Source organism: Hemiscyllium ocellatum, chromosome 39, assembly GCF_020745735.1.
Source record: "Hemiscyllium ocellatum isolate sHemOce1 chromosome 39, sHemOce1.pat.X.cur, whole genome shotgun sequence".
Taxonomy (NCBI): domain Eukaryota; kingdom Metazoa; phylum Chordata; class Chondrichthyes; order Orectolobiformes; family Hemiscylliidae; genus Hemiscyllium; species Hemiscyllium ocellatum.
The window spans coordinates 17,132,861-17,147,124 of NC_083439.1; the positions used below are offsets into that span (position 1 = coordinate 17,132,861).

The 14,264-nt window shown below is 42.4% G+C and overlaps 1 protein-coding gene across 1 annotated transcript in view; it reads right to left on the minus strand.

The window, feature by feature from the left end:
- Positions 1 to 14,264, minus strand: part of gldn (gliomedin) — a 38,179-nt gene that overhangs the window by 18,428 nt on the left and 5,487 nt on the right. Inside the window, exon 2 of the mRNA XM_060852960.1 lies at positions 5,534 to 5,585. Within this exon, the coding sequence (XP_060708943.1) occupies positions 5,534 to 5,585 (52 nt within the window). The remainder of the gene's footprint in view (positions 1 to 5,533; positions 5,586 to 14,264) is intronic.

A 14,264-nucleotide genomic window follows, 5' to 3' on the forward strand; every position in this document is an offset into this window, starting at 1 on the left:
CCCAGGTAATAGAACCACTCCAAGGCCAATGAACCGAATGGCATCATTCTGTGTTGTAACTGTTCTGTGATTCTATGATTCTATTTATAGATTTTCAGGAAAGGCACTTGTTAGTGCAAGAGAGTGTGTCTATGATGGACTGCTGCTGTCCACTCTGATAACGGCACCACAACAGTTTCAAGTTAACTTTGTGACTCCACAAAAAACACTGCAGCCCCATGCCATCCCATTGCCCCCCCCCCCCCGCCTTTGTGGTAGAGAGGCCAATATGATAGACACAAACTCAATGAGCTTTGCCATGTATCCAACCAAAAGCAGCTCGCATGGATAAGTGACTTGGTCCTCAAAGTGGATCAGAACTGCCATCAGTATTAATGGGGCATGCTGTGCCAACTCACCCATATGGGTGCCACTGAGCAGTACAAAGGTGATGTACGTTGGACCTGAAAGGGCTAATACATAGAAACACCATCAGCCCCATACATTGTGATGATGTCATTTGGATTCGTAGGCAGATCCGCTTGCCAACGTGAAGGAACGAGACCACAAATCCTCCAAGTCTCTGTAACAATGGCTCTTAGGATGTGCAAGATGTGACTCATTGCTAACATGAAATGAGGGTATAGCTCATTAATTATAAAAAGATCTTCAAGTTAGACCAGGAAGTAATTCCCTTGACCACACCAGACCAAGCAAGTCCTACACTTAAAGAAAATGGTGACAGCTGCTCATACAGTGTGGTAAGTTGGTGTTCCCACACAATAGAAGAGGGCCTTAACCAGGCCGTATGACCCTGGTTATCACAGAATGGAGGCCCAGTGCCAGAACCAGATGGATGCTGTGACCACCTACAGAAATGTCCTTGTAGAGATGATGGTGAACAATGTGGACTCAGCTAGTTATAATCAATCACTCTTATGGCAGCTCAGGAAAATATTGTGAGTGAGACCTGACCATGAAAATGCCAATGGGTCCCACTCTGACTCCTCCAAACAGTCACAGCTCATTACAAACCCAACTTACCATAGAGCTGTAAAATGTCCCTAATGTTTGTCATACAGGATAATCAATGCTCACTGGGTTACTTCTTTGAGGTTGCAATTTTGTGGGTTTTTCTAACACCCTCCCCCTTCCCACACCTCCCACCGGCTGAATGGAACATTTTTCTAATACAAATTCGAGAACTTCTGAACTTCGAATATCTGACCTCTCAAATTCAAAAGAATGTCAAATACTGAGTGAAACAAACAGACAGTGTTGTTTAAATTTGAATTCTTTCTCTCACACATTCACATTCTCAAGCACACAAGTCTATCTAACATTCATGTCTGCACCTCACATGCTCTCTCATACTCGCAATAATCTTTCAAAATGAATTTGATATTTCACTAAATGGCAGTGTTTATTTAAATGTTGTGTACTAGCTCAATTTTAAAGACAAGCTAACGATTAAAGCTATCCAAAAAATACCTATTTTCAACATAAACACAATTATATATTAAGTATAGGGCATGGGTTTAAGGTGAGAGGGGAAAGATTTAAAAGGGACCTAAGTGGCAACTTTTTCACACAGAGGGTGGTGCATGTATGGAATGAGCTGCCAGAGGAAGTGGTGGAGGCTGGTACAATTACAGCATTTAAAAGGCATCTGGATGCGTATCTGAATAGGAAGGGTTTGGAGGGATATGGTTAAATGCTGGCAGATGAGGCTAGGATTAATTTAGTATATCAGGTCAGCATGGACAAATTGGGCCAAAGAGTCTGTTTTTGTGTTGCACATCTGTATGACTATCAAATTAAGTGTTCACATTTTTTGTTATCATCTATTTGTTGTTTCCATGCTGACAAATGTTTCTCGGTAGTTTCATTCGTACCTTAACCAAAGTATCTAAGTGTATAGCTCATATATTGTTGCTATCTGAATGTTCACACATTAGGCATTACCTACTGTGTTCATTTCTGGAGTAAATGATCTAAAACAAAGATTGGGGAGTAAATGGACTGATATGAAAAGTTCGAGTAAAAAATGAGGTCTGCAGATGCTGGAGATCACAGCTGCAAATGTGTTGCTGGTCAAAGCACAGCAGGTCAGGCAGCATCTCAGGAATAGAGAATTCGACGTTTCGAGCATAAGCCCTTCCATCAGGAATAAGAGAGAGAGAGCCAAGCAGGCTAAGATAAAAGGTAGGGAGGAGGGACTAGGGGGAGGGGCGATGGAGGTGGGATAGGTGGAAGGAGGTCAAGGTGAGAGTGATAGGCCGGAGTGGGGTGGGGGCGGAGAGGTCAGGAAGAGGATTGCAGGTTAGGAGGGCGGTGCTGAGTTGAGGGAACCGACTGAGACAAGGTGGGGGGAGGGGAAATGAGGAAACTGGAGAAATCTGAATTCATACCTTGTGGTTGGAGGGTTCCCAGGCGGAAGATGAGGCGCTCCTCCTCCAGCCGTCGTGTTGTTGTGTTCTGCCGGTGGAGGAGTCCAAGGACCTGCATGTCCTCGGTGGAGTGGGAGGGAGAGTTAAAGTGTTGAGCCACGGGGTGATTGGGTTGGTTGGTTCGGGCGGCCCGGAGATGTTCTCTGAAGCGTTCCGCAAGTAAGCGGCCTGTCTCACCAATATAGAGGAGGCCACATCGGGTGCAGCGGATGCAATAGATGATGTGTGTGGAGGTACAGGTGAACTTGTGGCGGATATGGAAGGATCCCTTGGGGCCTTGGAGGGAAGTGAGTGTGGAGGTGTGGGCGCAAGTTTTACATTTCCTGCGGTTGCAGGGGAAGGTGCTGGGGGTGGAGGTTGGGTTGGTGGGGGGTGTGGATCTGACGAGGGAGTCACGAAGGGAGTGGTCCTTGCGGAACGCTGATAGGGGAGGGGAGGGAAATATATCCTTGGTGGTGGGGTCCGTTTGGAGGTGACGGAAATGGCGGCGGATGATACGTTGTATGCGGAGGTTGGTGGGGTGGTAGGTGAGAACCAGTGGGGTTCTGTCTTGGTGGCGGTTGGAGGAGCGGGGCTCAAGGGCGGAGGAGCGGGAAGTGGAGGAGATGCGGTGGAGGGCATCGTCGATCACGTCTGGGGGGAATCTGCGGTCCTTGAAGAAGGAGGCCATCTGGGCTGTGCGGTGTTGGAATTGGTCCTCCTGGGAGCAGATGCGGCGGAGACGAAGGAATTGGGAATATGGGATGGCGTTTTTACAGGGGGCAGGGTGGGAGGAGGTGTAGTCCAGGTAGCTGTGGGAGTCAGTCGGTTTATAATAGATGTCTGTGTTGAGTCGGTCGCCTGAGATAGAAATGGAAAGGTCTAGGAAGGGGAGGGAGGAGTCTGAGACAGTCCAGGTGAATTTCAGGTCGGGATGGAAGGTGTTAGTAAAGTTGATGAACTGTTCAACCTCCTCGTGGGAGCACGAGGCAGCGCCGATACAGTCATCGATGTAGCGGAGGAAAAGGTGGGGGGTGGTGCCAGTGTAGTTGCGGAAGATGGACTGTTCCACATATCCTACGAAGAGGCAGGCATAGCTGGGGCCCATGCGGGTGCCCATGGCAATTCACCTGGACTGTCTCAGACTCCTCCCTCCCCTTCCTAGACCTTTCCATTTCTATCTCGACTCAACACAGACATCTATTATAAACCGACTGACTCCCACAGCTACCTGGACTACACCTCCTCCCACCCTGCCCCCTGTAAAAACGCCATCCCATATTCCCAATTCCTTCGTCTCCGCCGCATCTGCTCCCAGGAGGACCAATTCCAACACCGCACAGCCCAGATGGCCTCCTTCTTCAAGGACCGCAGATTCCCCCCAGACGTGATCGACGATGCCCTCCACCGCATCTCCTCCACTTCCCGCTCCTCCGCCCTTGAGCCCCGCTCCTCCAACCGCCACCAAGACAGAACCCCACTGGTTCTCACCTACCACCCCACCAACCTCCGCATACAACGTATCATCCGCCGCCATTTCCGCCACCTCCAAACGGACCCCACCACCAAGGATATATTTCCCTCCCCTCCCCTATCAGCGTTCCGCAAGGACCACTCCCTTCGTGACTCCCTCGTCAGATCCACACCCCCCACCAACCCAACCTCCACCCCCGGCACCTTCCCCTGCAACCGCAGGAAATGTAAAACTTGCGCCCACACCTCCACACTCACTTCCCTCCAAGGCCCCAAGGGATCCTTCCATATCCGCCACAAGTTCACCTGTACCTCCACACACATCATCTATTGCATCCGCTGCACCCGATGTGGCCTCCTCTATATTGGTGAGACAGGCCGCTTACTTGCGGAACGCTTCAGAGAACACCTCCGGGCCGCCCGAACCAACCAACCCAATCACCCCGTGGCTCAACACTTTAACTCTCCCTCCCACTCCACCGAGGACATGCAGGTCCTTGGACTCCTCCACCGGCAGAACACAACAACACGACGGCTGGAGGAGGAGCGCCTCATCTTCCGCCTGGGAACCCTCCAACCACAAGGTATGAATTCAGATTTCTCCAGTTTCCTCATTTCCCCTCCCCCTACCTTGTCTCAGTCGGTTCCCTCAACTCAGCACCGCCCTCCTAACCTGCAATCCTCTTCCTGACCTCTCCGCCCCCACCCCACTCCGGCCTATCACCCTCACCTTGACCTCCTTCCACCTATCCCACCTCCATCGCCCCTCCCCCTAGTCCCTCCTCCCTACCTTTTATCTTAGCCTGCTTGGCTCTCTCTCTCTTATTCCTGATGAAGGGCTTATGCTCGAAACGTCGAATTCTCTATTCCTGAGATGCTGCCTGGCCTGCTGTGCTTTGACCAGCAACACATTTGCAGCTGATATGAAAAGTTATCCAATTATCCAAACTAAAATACGTCTTAATAGTGCCATATATAAGTGTGTGAAATAGTGTGCCACAAATATGGAAACTTCATTTCAGTTTGACACTTCACTAAAGCCTATAGTTGAACATGTTTGTGTGTGCATGCAGAGGTATAGATGTGTGATTATATGCGTGGCTATACTGTACACATATGAGTAAGCATGTATTTGGAGGACATCACTGTTAGTTATTTTGTCAGTTCAGGTCCTTCCAAATTGGTGGAAATCGAATCGCCTATCTTCCAGGTAAGAAATTCATGGAAGCATCAAAATTTACAAGAATAATAATATACCAAGAAGATTAAATTTAGAGAGATATTCTCAGCCATCAAAGACCTTATCACACTTTCCATGACGTTTGTATTAATAGACTGTCCCAAACTTCACAGCAGCCAAATCATGATAAAATAGACATGCAACCTCATAGGTTGTTATGACAACCTCACATTAGCTGCCCCATTACAACTTTTACAAAATTGCCAAATTCTGCATAGTCCCAAAACAAGGCCCAAAGACTACTCACAAATCTTGATTTTATGCATTCTCTAAAACATTATCAAATCACTTTTCTTAAATAAACTTGCTATACTCATAACATTAAAGATCAATTCATACAGGATAAAAACGCATCAAATGATTTCAATTTTCTGCTCTGATATTCCATCCACAGAGTTTTTCAGAGACATACCTGTTAAGCATATTCCCCTTGTGCTGTTGCACAAATCCATAAAAATTCGAATCTTAAGGAAAAATAACAATGGTTACAATAAAAATTTCACAGAACATCACTGTTCTTCCAGAATTGCTTATTTTTGAACATCTAAAATTTGTTACAGATTGTGAAATGGCTTAGATTCAAATAGCCATACCCACGCATCTTCAAAACAATCTTTCCTTATTATCAAAGCTGTCATTATAAGGCAGCTTGGCACAGAGTTTGGTGCTCAGCAGCTGTAATATCAGAAAGATTTTTGAATGAGTCGGTGGCTTTTACAATATTAGCAGTTACTGTGAGCTCTGATGACTTATCAAAAGGCCTACAAAAGTCATCACTCATTAAAAGAATCAGGTACTGTACACTGTTCATTACAATTCACCCATTCTGTCTAAAAGCTAAGTGAAAACGACAGCAAAGTGTGGGAGTGAAAAGGATATTCCTACCTCCTTGCTTCAAAGCAAGACGTTGACTATTCTGGCAAATTAAGAGAAAGTGATCATCTAACCAAATTCACATCAAGGTGAAGTAAATCTTTTTTTGATTTGTGTATTACTTTTAAAATACAGGTACTCCATAAAAGCAAACTGAAAAGTGACAACAACTTTTAAGACATTCTTCTTTTAACAATCGGTTCTGGAGCTTATGTTTCAACTGTTCCAACAATATTGAAGAGGACTACTGCAATTCTTTTAGATGATCAGATTTGTTAAGGAGATTCAGAAACATGAACAGGACAATTAAAATCCCAGATAGTGCTGCTATTAGGCAGATATATAAATACCAATATGATGTACAATGGCTCAGTTTTACCTTGTTCCTATATCCACTCCTGGGTGATAGTAATACAGTTAAGGCTTCTTCAAGATTTTGCTTTTCTTTTATATTTGAAGGCATTCATTTCCAGAAATCACTAGCAAGGTGTGAGAGTTGAATTGGGTTTGTTTTCTTTTTAGTTTGCTGTTCGGGGTGGGTTCATGCAGCTTGAGGTTGCATTTTATTTTAATTCATTCGTGGGACATGTCCAACATTTATTGCCCGTCCTAGTTACTCTTGTGGAGATGGTGGGGAGCTGCTGCCTTGCAACCACCTTCTTATAGGTTGACTCACAATGCCATTAGATAGAGAATTCTGGGAGTTTGACCCAGCAACAGTGAAGGAACGGTGATATACTTCCAGGTCAGAATGGTGAGTGGCATGGAGGGGAACATGCAGGTGATTGTGTTCCCATATATCTGGTGCTCTTGTCATTTTAAATGGACATGGTAGTGGGTTTGGAAGATGCTGTCTGAGGATCTTTGATGAATTCCTGCAGTGCACACACTGCTGCTACTGAGTGTCGGTGGTGGAGGGAGTGGATGTTTGTGGATGTGGTGCCAATCAGGCGAGCTGCTTTATCCTGCATGGTGTCAAGCTTCTTGTGTATTGTTAGACCTGTACCCTTCCAGCCAAGTGGGGAATATTCCATCACAGTCCTACATTGTGCTTTGTAGATGATGGGCAGGTTTTGGGGAGTCAGGAGATAAGTTACTCACCACAGAACTCCTAGCCTCTGACTTGCTCTTGTAGACACTGCGTTTATGTGGTGGATACAGTTGGGATTCTGGTAAATGGTAACCCCTTGGACATTGATAGTGAGGGATTCAGTGATGGTAACACCATTTAATGATGATAGCCTAACATTTAGTGACATGAATGTCACTTGCCAGGCTAAAACTAGATATTATCCAGATCTTGTTGGGGATTTGTTGGTCACATCTCCGCATTGTTCTCCATGAAGTATTGTCTAATATTTAATTCTTAAACAATTTATTAGCAATTTGCACTAGTTCCCTATGATTTTCATTAATTGTTTCAAAGATCACTCTTCCTTATCATCTCTTAAATCTGAACTATTGGCAAATAGCACATAGGAACTGTTATACGGTGTTCAACCCTTAATGGCTGTTCTAATCCAATTAAATCATGACTGTTCACAGCTTAGCTTACCAGTTTTGAAAATTTTCAATTGGTCAAACTTCAATAATTTTTGAGGGAAAGAGACCTCATGATTTTGACTACATTTTGAAGAACTGTTTCCTGTGAGCACATATTGGAAGGCACACACAGTCAAAATCAATTCATTGTCATAAGAATATGCCTTCCATAATTACTGAATGAGGAAGGAACTGGGAACTTGGGAAAACAATGAATTCTGTGCATCAGGCAGTTGGCAGCATTACCAGTATTAACATGACTCTGTTAAACCGATACCAACTGTAGTTGATGCCTAAGATCTGGCACTACTAGGCTTAACTCGTTGTAGTGCTATTCAGAATCAGCTTTTCATAATGATACAATAAATGTGATAAGCTACCCAATTAAAGTTAGTAAAGGGGTGGCACAGTGGCTTACAGAGCCAGGGTCCCAGGTTCGATTCCAGCCTCGGGCGACTGCCTGTGTGGAGTTTGCACATTCTCCCAGTGTCTGTGTGGGTTTCCTCTGAGTGCTCCAGTTTCCTCCCGCAGTCCAAAGATGTGCAGGTCAGGTGAATTGACCATGCTAAATTGCCCATATGCATTAATCAGAGGTAAATGGGTCTGAGTGGGTTGCTGTTCAGAGGGTCAGTGTGGTCTTGTTGGACCAAATGGCCTGTTTCCACACTGTAGGGGATCTAATCTAATATAGACTTACACGAAGGAACACAGTATCACAAATTGACATTCCAATGAACATTCAAAAAGGTTTCAAACAATAGTCATTAAACTGCAAAAGCGCAGTGAAACTCGGGCTTCAGAGCACTTTTTAATCTTAGTTAGCTTCCCAGAGGAAATTACATTTTGATCTTTAAAACTTGTTTTAAACCAACCATATAGATATACCATAAATTAGTTCCTAATTTGTTGTTTTGGACATATGTTTAATGTTATTCATGGAGCAGCAAATATTTTTAAAAATCAGTTAATATTTACATTGATATTATTTTGCTCTTAATTCCATATTGACAATATAAAAAATGCTTAGAATATTGTGTTTTATGTGATTGCAACATTGGAACTGTAGTAACCATACCTATGATTCTATCTTGTGTGGTCTTGATTACTAGATGTTTAAAATTTCATTTTTATGAATGACACTTCTGAAGATTTCCTTTTCTTATATCTAGGGTCTCAATAGTCAAACCAGTTACAAGGTTTAGCATGTTGGTCTGATCATCTGGTCTTCAAACCTCTTCAGATACCTTTGGCATTTTGTAGCAACTGCGAAGGGAATGAACTATTATCCAAAATCAGCCAAAATAGGTCTAGGTAAAATATTGATGAAGTTTTAGTTTTATTTCTCCTTACTAACCAGTAGAAGTTGTATCTGTATTGTGTTGACAATGAAAAGCTTAGTTATAACATAATAATCTGTTAGTTCTTGATAAAGTTTAATTGCTCTGCTTTACCCATTGAAAGAGTATGGGGAGAACATAACCACTATTAACAAGTAAAACCAATGGTTTCAAATTACAAAACCAGCAAATTAACATCTCTCAGGGCCACTTAAATTCCATTGTTCTTTGACAAAAGAGCCTGTTACAAGGCATTTGCTTTTTGTGGTTACTGTTAAAAATATAATTTTAGTCTGCACAATTATTGTAAATGAAAGCAAAATTGTACTTTGTAAGTCTAAAACTCACAAATGTTTCCATGTATAAGGGTTTTACTGTCAGGATTGTAATGAGGTCAGCCGGCTAGACTTCATACAGAATGATTTCCCTCATTGGTGCTGTGAATCTGGGCCAATCAGGGAGCCCTGGCTGACAGATATAAAGAGGAGTGTCCCTTTCATGAGAAGGGCACTGATTGTCACTGGCCACTCGAGTATTTCCTTTCTTCCTGGTGCTGGAACATCAATAAACATTTACATACTTGTTGTTCTTCACTGCGTCCGACACCTGAACGCACACTACATGGGAGTTGGGGTAAAATAAGCACCACTGCAGTTCGGTAGTAGTGTGAGGTCGATGAAAAAGCAAAAACAAAATGAAACAGGAGTGTCAGAGGAGCAAAAAAAACAGAAAAAAACAAAAGAAATCAAGCGGAGTCTCAGAGACTGGCACTCTGAGACTTGACTAAAGAGGCAGTACTAAACTCGGGGATTGTTCAGGTGTACTTGATAACTGGATACCAGCCTCTGTGTCCCCTTACTCAATCCAGTAGGACTCCTTAGCTGTCTTAGGTCTGCACATTGGCAGCAACTACAATGGCTTGCCAGCCAGGATCCTGAAGAAAACGTTAACTGTTTGGCCAAGGCTTGGCTTTGGTTTGGGGCTTTGCTGTGGGCTGACTTAGACTCTCTCTGATCAGGATATGTCCTGAGTGAGACTGTGAAATTGTCTACACTGAGGTGGTATTCCCCAAGCTCAGTCAGACTGGTGCGGGTGTCCACTTCCATCAGAATACCCTGCAACTCATATGCTCCACTGGCCATTTTCCAATGGAGTTATAGTGCTTGTCTAAAGTCCAGTTAGGCTTCAGCTAGTAAACATTTTTGCACAGTTACATCATTAATTCCACATACCAAATGGTTTCTCAGCATTTCATTAAGGGTTAGACCAAAGTCATATGCCAGTCATCTTAACCTCATCAATAATCCCAATATGGATTTGCCTGGTTCTCAAATTGCTGAGTAAAAACAACAGTGTCTCAGAATTAGAGGAGGCTTCTTAACTATGTCGATCAGTTGTTGAAAGGTTTAGTATCTGGTATGACGACGCTGCCACTTTAACAAGGTTATGTTGTCCTTTTTATTTCAAGAGGCGTCGTAAAGGCAGAGATGCCAATATGTCTGGAATTGTCTATTTTAAACAATGGCAGGGGAGTGGTCAGTTCTCCCAGTTCAGGTTTGTTTTTAGTTTGGTTTGTTTTAGCAGGAAGTCAGAAATTGGCAGGGACTGGTTAGGCAGCATCCAAGGAATAGGAAATTCGACGTTTCGGGCATAAGCCCTTCATCAGGAATTCCTGATGAAGGGCTTATGCCCGAAACGTCGAATTTCCTATTCCTTGGATGCTGCCTAACCTGCTGTGCATTAACCAGCAACACATTTTCAGCTCTGATCTCCAGCATCTGCAGACCTCACTTTTTACCAGAAACTGGCAGGGAAGTAACTACAGTGAAACATCGTTCCATGCTTCAGCAAATGTTTCTTACCTGACTCTTCTCTCTGCAATCTCTCCTGCCTGTAAAGAACCTGTGTTTGAGTTTACCTTTGGCCAAGTGGTGTACATATGGGATGTTGCAGGTATTGGAACAGCTCCTTTGTAAGTTACAATATCGTGTTGGTTTGGTTTCCAAATAGTTAAATCATTTTGAATTCTGTTTTCTTTTGTTCCTATTTCAACCGTAGTGTGTAAATAAATTCTGTTTTGCTTATAGCCGAGTGGTTTGACCAGCTGCATCACTCCTGAATATCCACTGTACACCTGCCTTTTAAATATAAAAAAAGTTAGGGTCTTAAAATGTTTTGAGTGTGTCTGACCTGGTCCATAACATTAGGCTCCGAATAACAGAAACAGCTGTGGTTCCACAGGCTGTCAGGAGAAATACTCATTGTTTTTGATCAGCCACAATGTATTTTGCCTTGAAAAAAATGTTTTCACACACCGGGCCCAGTCCTTAATATCAGGATTGAACAGGTCAAGCTTTCTAAACAAAGGCATGATGCCAAAAATGCTTACCCCAACTCAAAGGCAACTGTTGCAAGTGAGTTTCTTCAGGAGTGTGATTTACTCTCGTTACTACTGAGGCCGGTATCCCATCACCAAATCACCCTTTATTTACAAATGAACAGTCCTCATCTTTAATACTGCCTCTTCAGAGTCAACTATTTGACTGTCAGTATCTCTGACACTCCCCCTTTTTTCTTTTATTTCTTACAGCCAGCTCTTAGAGTGAACAGAACCCCTAACACTCCTATTTATTTTTTTCCTGTTTTTTTTCTCTCCTTTCTTTCTTTCCCCCACACTACCGCCTAACAGAGTAGTAATTACTTTTTCCCAGCACCCATGTCGTGTGTGTGCAGGTACAGGACACAGTGAAGGACAACAAGTGTATAAATCTTTATTTATATTCCACCACCAGGAAGAAAGGAAACAGTGAGCCAGTGACAAACAATGCCTTTCTCAAGAAAGGGCAAGACATTGTCAGACAGGGCTCCCTGATTGGCCCAGATTAACAGCTCCAATCAGGAAACTCATATTCCACAAGGTCCAGCTGGCTGACCCAGTTAGAATTGCTATAGTACTACGCCCCATCTCGCTGGTAATAACATTTATTTTTTTATCCTGAAACCACTGAAACACTTGCAGAAATAATTCGATTGCTGAATTTTTATATTGCAAGTTAAAAAAACATGCAAATGGCGACATCACTAAAACAGGTTAGCAGGTTGGTTTCCTCCTATTTGTTTGTACGGCCTTACTGTGTGTTAATTGGCTGTGGTGTTACAACAAAACACTAGAAATTACTTCATTCAGTCTGAAGTATATGTCTACTTCCTGAGGTTACTTAAAATACAGCTACATTCTCCCAAATCTGGCAACCCTCAGGATGAGCACTTTTCCAGATTTCTGAACTTGACAATTTTCAGATAAAAAGAAAATTGGAATATGCTAATCCAAACAGGATCATTTTAACCTAGTTAATGAAAAATGTAAGGAAACCAACCAATGATATGATTACAAAGAACTTTAGATTAATGCCATGGTCCTGCTGGCATGAATTTACTCTCACATCCTGAGATTAATAACTCCTTCGTGCTTCCCTCTCTTCCCTTCATCACTGCAGCCTGTTTAAAATGAGAAAAGATCAATCAAAAAGATGTCCAGTTTTAAGACCATGTTATTTTTTGGGTAGCTCCTTTTGTGAGAGTGTACCTCCATTATATAGATGCAAGGCTTTCTGTCATTTTCCTCTGTATTCAATCTTTCTGCAGCCTGTCTTCATTCAAATAATATACTGCTCTTCTATTCTCCCTGCCAAAGTAAATAGCGAACATTGTCCCAAATTTGCTAAGTTTTAACCAGTCTATATCCCTTTCAACTCTTTGTGTCATCTTCATTACTTGCTTTCCCATCTGTTTTTTTCTCGTCCATAAACTTTTCAACAGTACATTCACTTACATTACCCAAGTCTTTAATATATTTTGTAAATATTTTGCACAGATTCCTGTGGCACTCCGCTAATTACAGATTGTCATTCTTAAAATGTTCCCTTTATTCTAACTCTCTGTCTCCTGTTAGTTAGTCAAATCTCTATCCATGCGATACACTACCCATAAATCTCTATCCATGCGATACACAATATACCAGGTCCCCTTTATCTCTGCTGCTTGCTACCTCCTCAAAGAATTCTAATAAGATTGTCAAATATAATTTCCCTTCATGAAGCCATACTGACACTACTTGATTAGATTATCAATTTCTAAATGCTACAAAGAACAGAGAATAATACAGCACAGAAACACACCTTTCAGCCCACCAAGCCTGTGCCCATTCCTAGTCCTTATTTACACCTGATACTTACTGGCCATACATAGTTTCTAACCCTCTGTTCGCCTCCTCTTGATCGTCTGTCAAGATTACACCTTCAACGTTGTTAACATGTCTACTTCCACCACCACCACTGGCAGTGCATTCCAGGCACCCATCACTCTCTACATGAAAACTTTTCCCCGCACTACTCCCCTAACCTTTTCACCTGTCACCTTGAACATGTGCCCTCTTATAGTTGAGCATTCCACCCTGGTATTTTCCTTTCACTGATAATTATTTATTTCCTCCCACTCTTTCGCTCTCTAGTTATTATAATGTTTGGAATTCTATAGGTGTCCTTCAAAATGAAGATTAATGCTAAATATTTATTTGTTTCCTCTGCCATTTCCTGGTTCCCCATTATTATTTTCCTTGCTCACTCTGCAAGGGACATGTATTCACTTTGGCCTCCCTCTTCATTTTTACACGTTTAAATAAGTTCTTACTGTCTATTTCTGTATTACTTGCAAGTTTACCCACATGGCTTATTATCATTGTTTTTGGTCACATTTTGGCTGTATTTAAAAGTTTCCAAATCCTCTGGTTTACAACCAAAAATGGCACATCGCATTTTTTTTCTTGCTATTTTATACTATCCTTAACTTCCCTGGTTAACCATGGTTGGTTTATCCTCTTCCTAGAATTCTTCTCCTCACTCATTTTTCTTAAATATCAGCCACAATTCCTCAACCACTCTTCCTGCTAGACTTTTTTCCTAATTCACTCTAGCCAACTTGCTCTCATCTCTATGTAATTATTCTTATTTAAATTTAACACAGTTATTTTCAACCCAAGTCTCTCACTCTCAAACTGAATGCTAAATTCTACCACGTTGTAGTCACTGGCCCTTGGAAGATCTTTTACTCTGAGATAATTTATTAGACCTATTGCAAATTACCAGATCTAAAACAGTGTGATCACTGGTAGGATCCACATCAGATTGTTCTAGGAAATTGTCCTGAATACAGTTTATGAATTCTTTTTTGTGGCTACCTCTGCAAGTTAAATTTTCACAAATTACATGATGATTAAAGTCACTCCTAATTAATATACTGCCTTGTTATGTGCATTCATTATCTCCTAATTTGTTCTCCGACCTATAGTACAGATGTGGTTAAGGGGCCAATGAACAACTCCCATTATAACTT